This window comes from Saccostrea echinata, unplaced genomic scaffold (assembly GCF_033153115.1).
Source record: "Saccostrea echinata isolate AGI-Se365-2 ecotype Australia unplaced genomic scaffold, CSIRO_AGI_Sech_v1 ptg000002l, whole genome shotgun sequence".
Classification (NCBI taxonomy): Eukaryota; Metazoa; Mollusca; class Bivalvia; order Ostreida; family Ostreidae; genus Saccostrea; species Saccostrea echinata.
In genome coordinates this window covers 11,759,635-11,772,500 of record NW_026889751.1, presented here as the reverse complement: position 1 = coordinate 11,772,500, position 12,866 = coordinate 11,759,635, and the positions used below count along the sequence as shown (strand labels likewise).

At 31.4% G+C, this 12,866-nt stretch overlaps 1 protein-coding gene across 2 annotated transcripts; it reads left to right on the top strand.

The window, feature by feature from the left end:
- The first annotated feature begins 2,754 nt into the window (after positions 1-2,754).
- Positions 2,755-12,488, top strand: LOC133200512 (BLOC-1-related complex subunit 8-like). Of its 2 annotated transcripts, XM_061336301.1 has the most exons (7): positions 2,755-2,842; positions 6,549-6,635; positions 6,748-6,860; positions 7,056-7,120; positions 9,423-9,530; positions 9,804-9,914; positions 12,256-12,488. In XM_061336301.1, exons 1-7 carry the CDS (start codon positions 2,794-2,796, stop codon positions 12,335-12,337), a joined length of 615 nt encoding a protein of 204 aa, XP_061192285.1. In that variant the 5' UTR covers positions 2,755-2,793; the 3' UTR covers positions 12,338-12,488. The 2 variants fall into 2 exon arrangements, with proteins under 2 accessions (XP_061192285.1, XP_061192291.1); XM_061336307.1 differs by lacking the exon at positions 9,804-9,914.
- Positions 12,489-12,866: the final 378 nt, after the last annotated feature.

The following is a 12,866-nucleotide window of genomic DNA, read 5'->3' as shown; positions in this document are numbered from 1 at the left end:
TTATGTATGTCTATAAAGTTAAATAACATTACAGGCACTAATAGTCTATCTGTCTTTTTTTCCTATTCTCTTTAGAGAAGTGGACAGGCTTTCGCCTACATCGCCTGGATGTAGGCGAAAGCCTGTCCATTTCTCTAAAGAGAATATTTTTTTCCGAGCCTGGGGTTAAAAAAAGATACCCGCACATGCCAAATACGCCCCCCCCCCCAAAAAAAAAGAATCTTGATATATATCTTTTTTAATAATGTAATATATATATATATATATATATATATATATATATATATATATATATATATATATATATATATATATATATATATATATATATATATATATAAATATATAATTGAAAAAATAATATATTCAAGTATATAGGTTAGTAAAAAAAAATATCATAAACAGTATCTTATACGTAGTTACGAAATCCTATTAGGATCAAACTACGGTAAAAAAAAATTTAAAAGGCGTTATAACGCCTTTTGAAAAGGCGTTATAACGCGAAAAAAGGCGTAATAACGCCTTTTGAAAAGGCGTTATAACGCGAAAAAAGGCGTTATTACGCCTTTCCAAAAGGCGTTATTACGCCTTTCTAAAAGGCGTTATTACGCTTTTCCAAAAGGCGTTATAACGCCATTCCAAAAGGCGTTATTACGCCTTTTCAAGAGGCGTTATTACACCTTTTTAAAAGGCATTAATACGCCATTATTATGTCTTTGACAGGCCCGTGCTTTTAAAGTGGGGGGGGGGGGGAGGGGTCCCACAAAATTGACAAGCAAACAAAAAAACAAGACCCCCCCCCCCCCCCCGAAAAAAATAAAATGCCTAAACTTGAGGGGAAACTTTTTCTAATTTTTCGGTAAAACTTTTTTTAAATGCAATGACTTGCCCGAGTTTAACCATACTGCAACAAAATGTTAAGGGACCAAGCAATCAATAAATGATTTTTTATATTTAAACTATAGCAAGACTATTCTCCCAAAAAGTGGGGTGGGGGACCCCCCCCCCCCCACTCACATTCGTACTACCGGCCTGTTTGAAAAGGAGTTGTATCCAAAAATGGAAAGGCGTTATTTTAAAATAGTAAATATATGAAAGATTGAACCAAAGCCATCTTTATTTATGCAATATTTAGATTATAGTTTTAATATTATAAATTATATTATAAATTATAGTATTTTCTATATTCCTGCACATCTCGCAGGCAGTTGTTTGCATTTTGCATGCATATTAAGAGAAGTCAACACTCTACTTTTGAAAATCCAGGATATAGGCAGAACCAGCTTTGGGCTTTGCTAGCCACGTATTAAAAATTCATGTCAAATTTGAAATATTTTTCTCTCCTCTTGGTAAAAAACAGGCAAAGTATTTGCATAGGTATAATGAGCAATTAGCCTTCAACAAAATTTCTGAAATCCATACACCTTGGTAAAAGCGTCTGGCATCAGAGAAGGACTAAGTTGGTTTAACACTGAAAATATTTTACACATTTAAAAATCTTTTTTCCTAGAAATCTAATTATAATCAGCCCCCAGGGTGCATGGGCTAAGTAAGTCATGTATTGAAAAAAAAGAGGCGTAATAACGCCATTTTAAAAGGCGTAATAACGCCTTTTAGAAAGGCGTAATAACGCCTTTTGGAAAGGCGTTATAACGCCTTTTGGAAAGGCGTAATTACGCCTTTATTTGCGTGCCTTTTTCCGCGTTATAACGCCTTTTCAAAAGGCGTTATAACGCCTTTTAAATTTTTTTTTTACCGTAGTTTGATCCTAATAGGCTTTCGTACGTAGTAGTATATTTTTCATGATGTTTTATTGGATACCAGATAAATGCATGAATCAACTATATATTAAAATTTCATTACCGGATTATCGAATAAAATGAGAGTACAATGCTTAAAATGATATAATGTATATAATGAATAATGAAACTGTCATCATTAGTCATGTTCGATTAGAGTCGAACTTATCGTAAAAAATCATAGCTATTTGGATATCACTATATTGCACAGGGCGTCCATGGGAGAGTTGATAAGATATTAATGATTTCTTATTAAATAGGTATACAAAGGCATGAATAAAAAGGCAGGTCTTTAACAATATGTATGTGCTTCTATCGACCCCCTCTTTTTGATGGCGGTGGTGGGGTGGGCCTGGAGTAGGGAGGAGGGGGTTGAGAACATTGATATATATATATATATATATATATATATATATATATATATATATATATATATATATATATATATATATATATATATATATATATAGATCGATGACAGTGACTGATTTAAAAGAAAGTTAAGATAGTTAGGCCTTGAGGGGGGGGGGTGTCCAACATCTATAATTACACAGGATTGCGTGTGTATTGTAAGTGAGATTCTATGCTTGTAGTACATTTCTTTCTATCAATTAATAAAAGAAATAGGTTATTTACAATGTTAATGCATAGTAGTAGTTCATAATCAGGTGTGAATCAACATTCATCACATTTAGTTTTTTAATGAAAACTTTGTGAATTTAGTTGTTTTTTTTTGTTTTTTTTGGTTTTTGTTTTGTTTGTTTGTTTGTTGGTTTTTTGTTTGTTTTTGTTGTTTGTTTTTTTGTTTTTGTTTTTTAATCATACGTTGAACTATTGATTTCACCCCTCATGAACAGCAACTTGTTACTGTATTTAGTTATACCAATATCAATTCGGATTTTAATCGTTTGATCTTTTTTATGTAATTTAGTGAGCAATATTTCATTTCCGGTTGGATATTATGAATATTGATCAATGAACAATATGTTTCCGAATGGATAATGCTATCAATTATACATACATAACAGACAGAAAGATGCAAGGTAAATAAATGTAACTGACAGCTATGGCACGCCAAATTCACAAAAATTAGATAAACAGTTTAACATTTGATAAACTAGTCTGTTTATCGATTGTAAACTATAGTTTACGAACTGTAAACTATAGTTAACGATTTGTTAACTGTAGTTTGCATTTGTAAAACTATATTTAACGGTTGTATATAGTGTAGTTTACGAATGCTAATCTATGTTTATCTGGCTGTAAATAAACGTTAACAATAGATTTTGCTGATAAATATAGATTCTCATATGTATACTATAATTTGCATTCGTTAACCATAGTTAAGAGTTGTTAATCAAAGTTTTACAAATCGTGAAACTATATTTATCAGATAAAATATGTTTTACATTTGTTAACCATAGATTTCAGTTGTAAACTATAGTTAACTGTCATTTATACTCACAAACTATATTTAACAGATGTAAACTATACTTATCGATCGTAAACTATAGTTTTGAGAGCTAAACTATGATTCACATTTGCCAATCATAGTTTATAGTCATAAACTATAATTCACACTCGTAAACTATAGTTAAGAGTTGTTAAATATAGTTTATGAATCTAAACACCTGTTAACTGTTAACGATAGTTTTCAATTCGAAATTTCGCGGCACCAATCGCGAGAAGCAATAATTGGGCATAGGTTTTATCAGTGCGGAGGACACGTGTTGGGCATTATCTAAAGCAAAGACCGAGTTATATATAATCAATATTACTTTCTCTATTTAAACAGGATTAATTGCATTTGTTTTAAAATGTTGTGTATATATACATTTCCTATAGGAAATTTTTAAAAATATGATAAAATTTTAATTTTTTTAAAAGACAGAATATTACGAGATTTTTGCTCAAGCAGAGGAAGGTGAAGCGCGTTTTACAATTTGCCAAGCATTTTCCCGCCACATCTCATCACCAAAACAAATAAACTGAAAGAGAGGAAATGCAGTGGCGGATATAGATAGGGTTGTGGGGGTTTCAACGTCCTCCTTTGAATTTAAGAAAGAGAGAATGAGAGAGAAGTCCCAAATATTTGTTGTGTTTGTTCCGTAAAAGGCCACTTTTATTTATGTATGAAGAAAATTCGGTTGTTGAAAAATAAATTCCGCACCTGCAATGTTACACGTACTGTGTTATGTCTTTATTTACAGACCATGAATATAAGATATACATGTATTTTATTAATGACAGATCACGCATTTCGGTCTCTATTTTTCTCTTTTAAATAAAAAAAAATGAAATTTTAATCAATAATTTTCCTGTCATTTTTGTTTTTATTTCCAACTAGATTTGCTTTAAAATAATAGAACATTTACTTTTAATGCCAACAAGAAATATACATGCATATATATTTAACAACAATTGTCGTTACATAGCAAAATCTTATAATGCTGTAACTATAGGATTAGCCGATCTATAATTTACAAAAAAACTATTGTTAACTATAGTTTTGATCATAAACTGTGGTTTAGAGTCGTGAAATCTAGTTTCACAGAAAATTGTGCATCTCCCATACACAAAATAAGAGATTCTGTTCCTAAACTGTGTTTCTCAAGTGTAAAACTATGTTTATCGCATTTTTGTTAATTTGGCGCTTTGTATGTCTGTAAAGTATACTTTACAAAGCCTAAACTATAATTTACATTTGTTAAGTATAGTTTAGAGTTGTAAATCATAGTTTACAAATCGTGAAACTATATTTATCAGATAAACTATATTTTGCAGTAGCAAATGATTGTTTTCCGTGTTAATTATAGTTTACGCTTGTGAAACATAGATTATCGTGTAAACTATAGTTTACAGATGTGAATTATAGATTATCATCGTTAACTATAGTTTACGGTTTGTAAACTATAGTTTACAATGGATAAACCTAGTTTATCAACTGTGAAACTATGATTAGCTCATTTTTGTGAATTTGGCGTGCCATAGACAGCATATAGGGAATTCAAAACTGTCCCGCTAGCGAGCTAGCTTTGATGCTTGATGACAGATGTGGTCCTCCATTTTGCTGAAATTTTCAGGCAGATTGAGCTGCAGAGAGCCCGAATAGTCTTTGGATAAGTGACCACTTCATGATACAAAATTGGTGCTAGCGTAATGACCCTTTTGTTTGGTGTCTTATTGCAGGATTCTCTAGGGCTAAGACTTTGTGTCCATTTACCTGTTTACAGGTCTGGCACAATCTCTTGTTTAAGCTATATAGCTTGATTTAGCTTTATAGCTTAATTAAGCTATTCAGAATAGCTTGATTTAGCTATTTTATCACACTTTTTTCTCACATGTATTATTTTCCAAGTATGCACAAAAAGTTGCACCTTGTTGCAGTGATGATATTCAACCTTGAACTCTTATGAAAATAATGCATGTAAAAATCACTCATCAAATTGCGTCTCCTTAAGAGACTTTGTACTCAAAGTTCTAAAAGTTTTGGGGCTATATAAAGCAATTGATACAGTTACTTCTTCAATGAAATTATAAAGGAGGCCTATTATGGTCAACAAGATAATTGATTGGTAATAATTCAGTTCAATGAGAAGCAATCATACTTATCCATGCCTCAACGCACACAAGGTAGTGTACAGTTACCCAAACAATGGAAATTCATCTTTTGCTTAAAAGTATTCAAATGCTGCAATGTTAGAACTATCTTTGATTTGGGTTGTTGATTTGATAACCCATATTACATATGTGAATAGTCAAATACTTGTGACTTTTTGTCTATTTTGTACAAATAACATTTTTGTGAAAACCTGCATATAAATAGCTTTATCAAGCTATTTGAATAGCTTAATAAAGCTATATAGCTATTTCAAGCTATATAGCTTAATCAAGAGATTGTGCTGGACCTGGTTTAGGAGCCAAGTATCAGTGGACTGCATAGGTTGCCTTTACTGTAGAGATCAAGCCCACTCAGAGAGGACCCATGCTAAGCTTCAGAATGAAGCTTCTCTGAAGTGAAGTTGAGCTAGCTTTTCTCATGATGCAGTTGAGTCTCCCTCCATTTCAGACAGGTTAAACTGCATGCAGCAAGCCTGGAAAGCCTTCGAAGGGGTGATCCCTTCAGGTTAATGTAATACAGTTAAATCTTAGAATGAACAGTCATAAAGTAGATCTGTATTGTTAGGTTGATGAACACAAATTAAGGATCATATCACGGGGCTTTTCATGAAATATTTGCTTTCTTAATATAGTCATTCATTCCTATTCATTATAAACTGTTATAAAAATAGAAAAAAAGGAGGAATCAAAAAATAGGAAAATGTTAACTGATGTTTTTATTTTATTATGGGTGACTCTCCTCACCAACCAAGAAGCAGTGAATAGAAGAAAGATTAGTGAAATACTACTCCGTGCATACCTTTAGTGAAAAACTTACCTCTTTATTATGATATTTGGGTCTTCCCACATGTAGACCTGCATATTGAACTGGCACATAATTATATATGTTTAAATTGCAATCAGATGAGAGGGGTATGTGTACCATTGAACAGAATAATGTATTGTGGGAGAGGTCTTACATTATAATTATTAAAGCAGGATGATGTTATCTTTTTGCACAAATCTCCAGGAGTGCTCACAGTTATGGAAGCTCACTCAAGATTTACCACTTAAATCAGAAGACATGATAATCATATTATGTAAATTTAGCTCTTAAGACCTGAAATAAAGTAAATTTATTAATTTCAGGAGGGGATATTCGATACAACATGATGACTACCAGTAATTTATTTCGAGAAGCACAAGATGAAGAGATGGAGCATAAAGTTAAGAAAGGTTAACATGCAATTGTTACTTTCCTTTAGAAAAAAATCAGATGATGAAAAACTGAAATGAAATTATTTTTACCCAACAGATTTATGATTTTGTCCTATGATTTTTTTTTCAGTTGCTGAAAAGATATCAGAGAGTATGAACATAGTCGCCAATGAACCATCCTTAGCTTTTTTCCGCATTCAGGAACATGTAAGAAAGTCACTCCCACAGCTTGTTGAACAAAAGGTATAAGATTTTGTTTGGTTTTGATTGAAATTTTATTTGAACATTTCTAAATAGAACACAGCAATGCTGCCATCACTAAAGAAGCAATATATCATGACTTTAATAAGTACTGGAAGATCAACTTGTAACTCTGAACATTGTTAGCATGAAGGAAATACACAAATAATTGTGATTTTTATCAAATTTGTTGTACAGCATGAAGTTTTGGAGACACAACAAGAGGTTCAGGGTGCAAGTTTTGACACAGAATATGCCACACAGTAAGAATATATAACATTAAATGAAATTTTTGTATTTATGGTTGGTTCTGCTGTTTTTAGTACAGTTAAGTCTCATTAATCTGGATATTTGTGTACCTATGCAAATTGTCCTTAATGAAGTGTCTGGATTAACAGTTAACAGACATATATATATATATATATATATATATATATATATATATATATATATATATATATATATATATATATATATATATATATATATATAGGGTGAGTTAACCATGGATCGGACACATACCTTGCTTCGGACAACTTTAAGCAATAAACTTTTGAACCTGAGTCTCCCTGTGTTTTTACATGTTTCTGTCTTAAAGGTGCTTGGACACAGATTTGAAGTTAATATGTTCTCCAATTTTCTGTATAATTTCATGACTTATATGTTGCTATAGCATTTCATACTAAAATATAATAAAAATCTTATTTCATCTTGAAGTTATTGAAACTTCAAATTACTGGATGGGTTTGATTGACACATCCTTGCACTTTCATAAATTTTAATTTTATTCTTTAATACTTAAGAAAAGTGGCAATTTTGTTGTGTATTAATGAAAAATATTAAAACTATGATCCAGAAAATTCAGAGTAGAAATGTTCGAAAGCAAAACCCACTCACAGTATTGTCAGTCCGTGCTCAGTGGTGTGTGCAGACTTTAACAATTGAACACACCCGGTGAATCGTAAACATTATCAACAACAGAGCTCGTGCCCTGTTTACAAAAACAGTTTACGTTTCACGGGTGTATTCAATTTGTTAAACTCTGTACACAACTCTGAGCACGGGCTGACGATATTAGTGAGGGGGTTTGCTTTCGCACATTTCTACTCTGAATTTTCTGGATTATAGATGTAATGTTTTTCATTAATACACAACAAAATCGCTTCTTTTCTTAAATATTAAGGATAAAGATAAAGTTTGTGGAAGTGCAAGGATGTGTTAATCAAACGCGTCCAGGAATTCGTAGTTCCAATAATTTCCAGATAAAATAAGTTTTTAATTATATTTTCGTGTGAAATGCTATTGCAATATATAAGTTGTGATATTATACAGAAAATTTGAAAAATATTAACTTCAAATCTGTGTCTAAGCACCTTTAAAGGTGAAGATTTAAACTTTTTAATGATGCCGATTTTTATTTTCATGTGATAAAAATACCACAAGAATGGCCTTGAAATTACGTCATATTTGGCATCATCAAAGGGGAGTAACCAGAATTTTACGATTTTGCAATTTTTAGAGTTGTCATCCTTTTAAATAGACGTCAACGGAACGGGTCGGACCTTGGTAAAATTTGTCAATGATTGATAATTTTACAGAAATTTTTCAAAAATTTTACTTCAATGTTTGTATAATATTTTTTAAAGTTGTTTTTAACTATATTTCACCGAACATCGGACACAAATTAACCATGCATCGGACACTTTCCGATGCATGGGTAATCACTTCCATTTTCATGTAAAACCCAAATGACAGCTGCTTTTTACGGAAATAGAAAATAGAAACTCTAAATTTTCAGTGAAAATACAAATTATTGATATATGACGACTAGAAGTGGACTCAATTTATTTCTTTAAACTAGATGATTATAGCCGACGAGACAAAGGCGCGAGTTGCCATATTACTAGCATTCTAAAGCCTTTCTAAGGCGATGTGATGCAACTAAAATCTCTTCATATTTGTGGATTGAAATAGTCATTCAAATTTAATTAGATGGTTAATTTTTAAATAAAAGATAAAAATGTTTTGATATCACTAATTTCAAAGCAAGGAGATCAAGGTATGATATTTTTCTGGTTTAAATATCGTATGTCCGATGCATGGTGAATATTGTCCGATCCATGGTGAATCCTGACTTCTTTCGAAAAAATCGGTTTTTAATGATATTTCCTCAATAAATAGTGCACGATTGTGTCAAAAATTAATATTTTAACCACATACTACATGTTAAGTTCTATTTTGATAATACTTGGTTGGTAGCGCTATTGCTAGAACTTGTTGAAATGCAAGGGTGTCCGATGCATGGTGAATTCACCCTATATATATTTATCTATATCTATATATATATATATATATATATATATATATATATAGATTGTTCCTCACAAATTTCATCTGGAAGGTGAAGAGTCTGGATTATTAGTGTCCGGTTTAATGAGGTTCCACTGTATACAACAGTTTTATTGTTGGTTGGTACAAAACTGACTACCAGTTATTTGTCAGTACCTATTGTATTTAAATTTTTTGTATATAAAGACTTAATGATTTTTGTTATGGTTGTACTAGTGCTGTCAAAAGTCTTCACAAGAGCAGTGTCCACTTCCAAAACATTCAAGACTTGTTGAAGAATGCCATCTTTATGAAGCAACAGATAGATTATGAAGAAGACAGAAAGTAAGTGAAAATCCTATTTTTTGTAATGTGTCTAAGAATTCAAGATAGATATGAAATATAAGAATTTTATATCTATGCATAATTTAAAAAAATTAAGTCTAAATTATTAAAAATACTAGAATACATGACTGACCCTAGTATTTTCAAAACTGAATGATTTGGTCATAAGCTTCAATAATGGTACGTGTACTGTAGCTACGTTTTATTGATGTAAGGGAGTGCATTTCTTTCTCTGAGGGTTGAAATTTTTAATCAAAATTGTGATTATGATAGACAACAGAGAAAGGCCCAGTCTAGCATGTATAAAGCTGCCCGTGATGATATCGAAGTATCTGTGTCTAGAAACTCCAGAGAAATGTCCACCTCTAAATCTGACAACCAGTTGTAAGACAGCATGGTTGTTGTGCATGTTGTTGCCCATCCCACCTGTGTATTGATTTGTTAGTTGTCAATTTCACCTAGTAACCATTTCCTATTTAGTTGGCCTAGCTTGATTATAAAATACATGTACATTCAAACCTCATTATCTCGAACTTGAAGGGACTGAGAAAATACTTCGAGCTAACCGAGGCTTCGAGATATCCAGGGTAAAATACTTAAGGAATAAGTAGAACTTTGGGAGTTCAAAATGACTTCGACATATCCATGGTTTTCGAGATATCCATGTTCAAGATACTGAAGTTCAACTGTATTTTTATTTGACCATAACTTTCTCATAAGGACACAAGTAAACCTTGTACTATTTACCGAGAACTAATTCTGGCTAATTCTGCATAAACATTTATGTTTTAAAGAAAAACCTTGGTATGTTTTCAATTTCCTTTGTATATTGTAAAGATATTCATTTTGGTACAAGTGCATCATAGGAAGTGTTTCCACACTCTGGGTGATAAAGAATTAAGTCCCCCTCAATCCCATGCAGGCACAAGTAACTGTTACTATCCTGAACAGCAGTAAATGTGAACCTACATAATATGGTATAGGTCTTTTGTTGTGATGGTAACTCTACATTTTTCTGAGCTTTACCATTTTTTTTATGTGAAATGTTTTCTTCTCTCAACTCATTTTGGCTGTGATCTCTATGAATCCAACCACAATATTGTTCCAGTTCAATTTACAGAGATTTACTTTGAAATAACTGAAATTATTATTTTTTTCTTTTTGTTTCACAATAGTCCAAAGTACAGTTTGTGAATACAATTGCATGGAATTGAAATAAAAGCTCTTACCTTATTTAGTTTGCAGGTTTGATAGTTTTTCTTTTGAATTCTTTAGGTATGTTAATACATTTCACACTCTTTGGTATTGTGATTTAATTTTGTGAAGTATGTAAAACAAGAGCACAATTAAACAATAAACATGTCTTATATTGCTGTTTCAGCATTTTAATAGAAGTTTAACATTTGCATGGACTTCCATTGATAACTGACTGAATCATGGCCCTTTATGGTTTAAAATAAAAAAAAATAGCTTTAAAAGTGAATAAGATAAGCTGTGTAACTGTGTATAAGAGAGTTGCATCTAACAAGTCTGGCCTTTTGTTAGATTCAAATTTACCTCTGGTTAAAATCCAGCCATTTTGTTTGAATTACAAACTTTTATTGCCTTAAAATCAAGAAGAGATTTCTTGACCAGAATTTTGTATTTAAGTAAACATACACAGAAAGCAAATGATCATATAAATGACTCTACCAGGTCTTTTAGACACTAATTAATAAATGTATAATGCATTCTGATACAGTGATTAAGGCCTTTGATACTCATACTACAAATAAATGATTCTTTGAAAATTTTTTTAGGCCTTCATAATCATATACACAAGTTTAAATTGAACCAGTAAATTCACCACAGAATTACATGTAAATTATTAAACTCACTTTCATATCTAACCCAGATTCAAGACTAGGAATTTGAATCCGCACCTGTTTCTCAATAAGAAATCAAATGATAGATAAGAACCATTGTCCCCTCATTTGGACTTCTAAGATTTCCTGCTTTGATGAGGCTCAAACAGGGGGGTTACCCATATGTTGTCTTTGAAAAATGATAATGATATATTGTGCACTTTAATTATATCATTTTTGCAATTATTTTATTTGAGAACTTTTGAAGATTGCCTCTCTAATTCTAATTCATGTTAATATAGAAATATGTCCCTACTTTTTCTGCTGATGTGGTTTAAAATTCCAGTTATGAAAAAAGCAGAAGCTAGATTTATAAAGTGCTACAAGTAAAACATGTATATTTAATCTATCTTTTTTGTCATTCCAATCTGGAGTATTTCCTACTTTAAACATATACATGTATTAATGCAGGGATAAAATTAATAATTTTGCAGTTGATATAAAAAAAAAATCATGCCCATTTTTGGCAAGTTAGTGTAATTGTTGTAACATGTGACCATTGTTGTGAAAAATATCTTGGTGGTGTATATTTACGATGTTGTTTGTAAATTATTCCATTTCTTTGTTGCAAAATGCATGTGTATTTTTTTTTAAATTCAAATATCAAATAATTTTGTTTACACTTTTTACATCTAAATTAAGATTTGTTTTCTTTTTGATTGATATCTTTCTATCAAAATCAGGATTTAACTCTTTAATGAATTATTTTAGAAAGAAAGCAATAAAACTTCATTTTATACCAATTTTATAATTTAAGTTTTGTAATTTAATCATATTTTTTGAAATGACATGTCTAATTTTGTTTCTTTATTTTTTTACAGAGATGACCACATTCTACCGCCACCTAGTATAAACTCCATTAATGCCACTGTGGATGAAGGACAAGATGAGAAACATTCATAATATTTGATGTTTAAAGAACTTGTTATTTGTACTACATTGGTGTACATCTGTATATTGATTATTATAAAATACATGTCACTGTGCAATAAATATTGTAAATCTTTTTTTAAAAAAAAACAGAGTCTTTTTCCAAAATTTATATCAATTTACATTCTGCAATATCTTTTTTTTAATGCATTTGGAAAAGATGTGGACAGAATATGACTGCTTAATCTCTCAGTTGTGCAAGTGTTTAAGAGATTGTAGTTTTCCATATTTGGCAGATATCCCTAACTTATGCATCAGGGTGTCAATACAGTCTGATGGACCTGATCAAAAGGGAGATAATAAGAGAAATAATAGACAGATTAGCCTGGGATAATCAACTAGCAAAAGGGGGTGGCTTGGGATACTCTACTAGGAGGAGGGGTGGCTTGGGATACTGAAGTAGGGGGGTGACTTGGGATACTGAAGGAGCAGGGGGTGTTTTGGGAAACTCAGTTAGGAGGAATGGCTTGGAATACTCAACAAGGAAGAAGGGGATATCTCA

What these genes read in the sequence shown, in the direction of transcription:
- LOC133200512 (XM_061336301.1), top strand. Translation starts at nt 2,794, where the DNA reads ATGGATAATGCTATCAATTATACATACATAACAGACAGAAAGATGCAA. An exon ending in GGAGCATAAAGTTAAGAAAG is followed by an intron (nt 6,636 to 6,747) that starts GTTAACATGCAA and finishes TTTTTTTTTCAG; the next exon opens with TTGCTGAAAAGATATCAGAG. An exon ending in GACACAGAATATGCCACACA is followed by an intron (nt 7,121 to 9,422) that starts GTAAGAATATAT and finishes TGGTTGTACTAG; the next exon opens with TGCTGTCAAAAGTCTTCACA.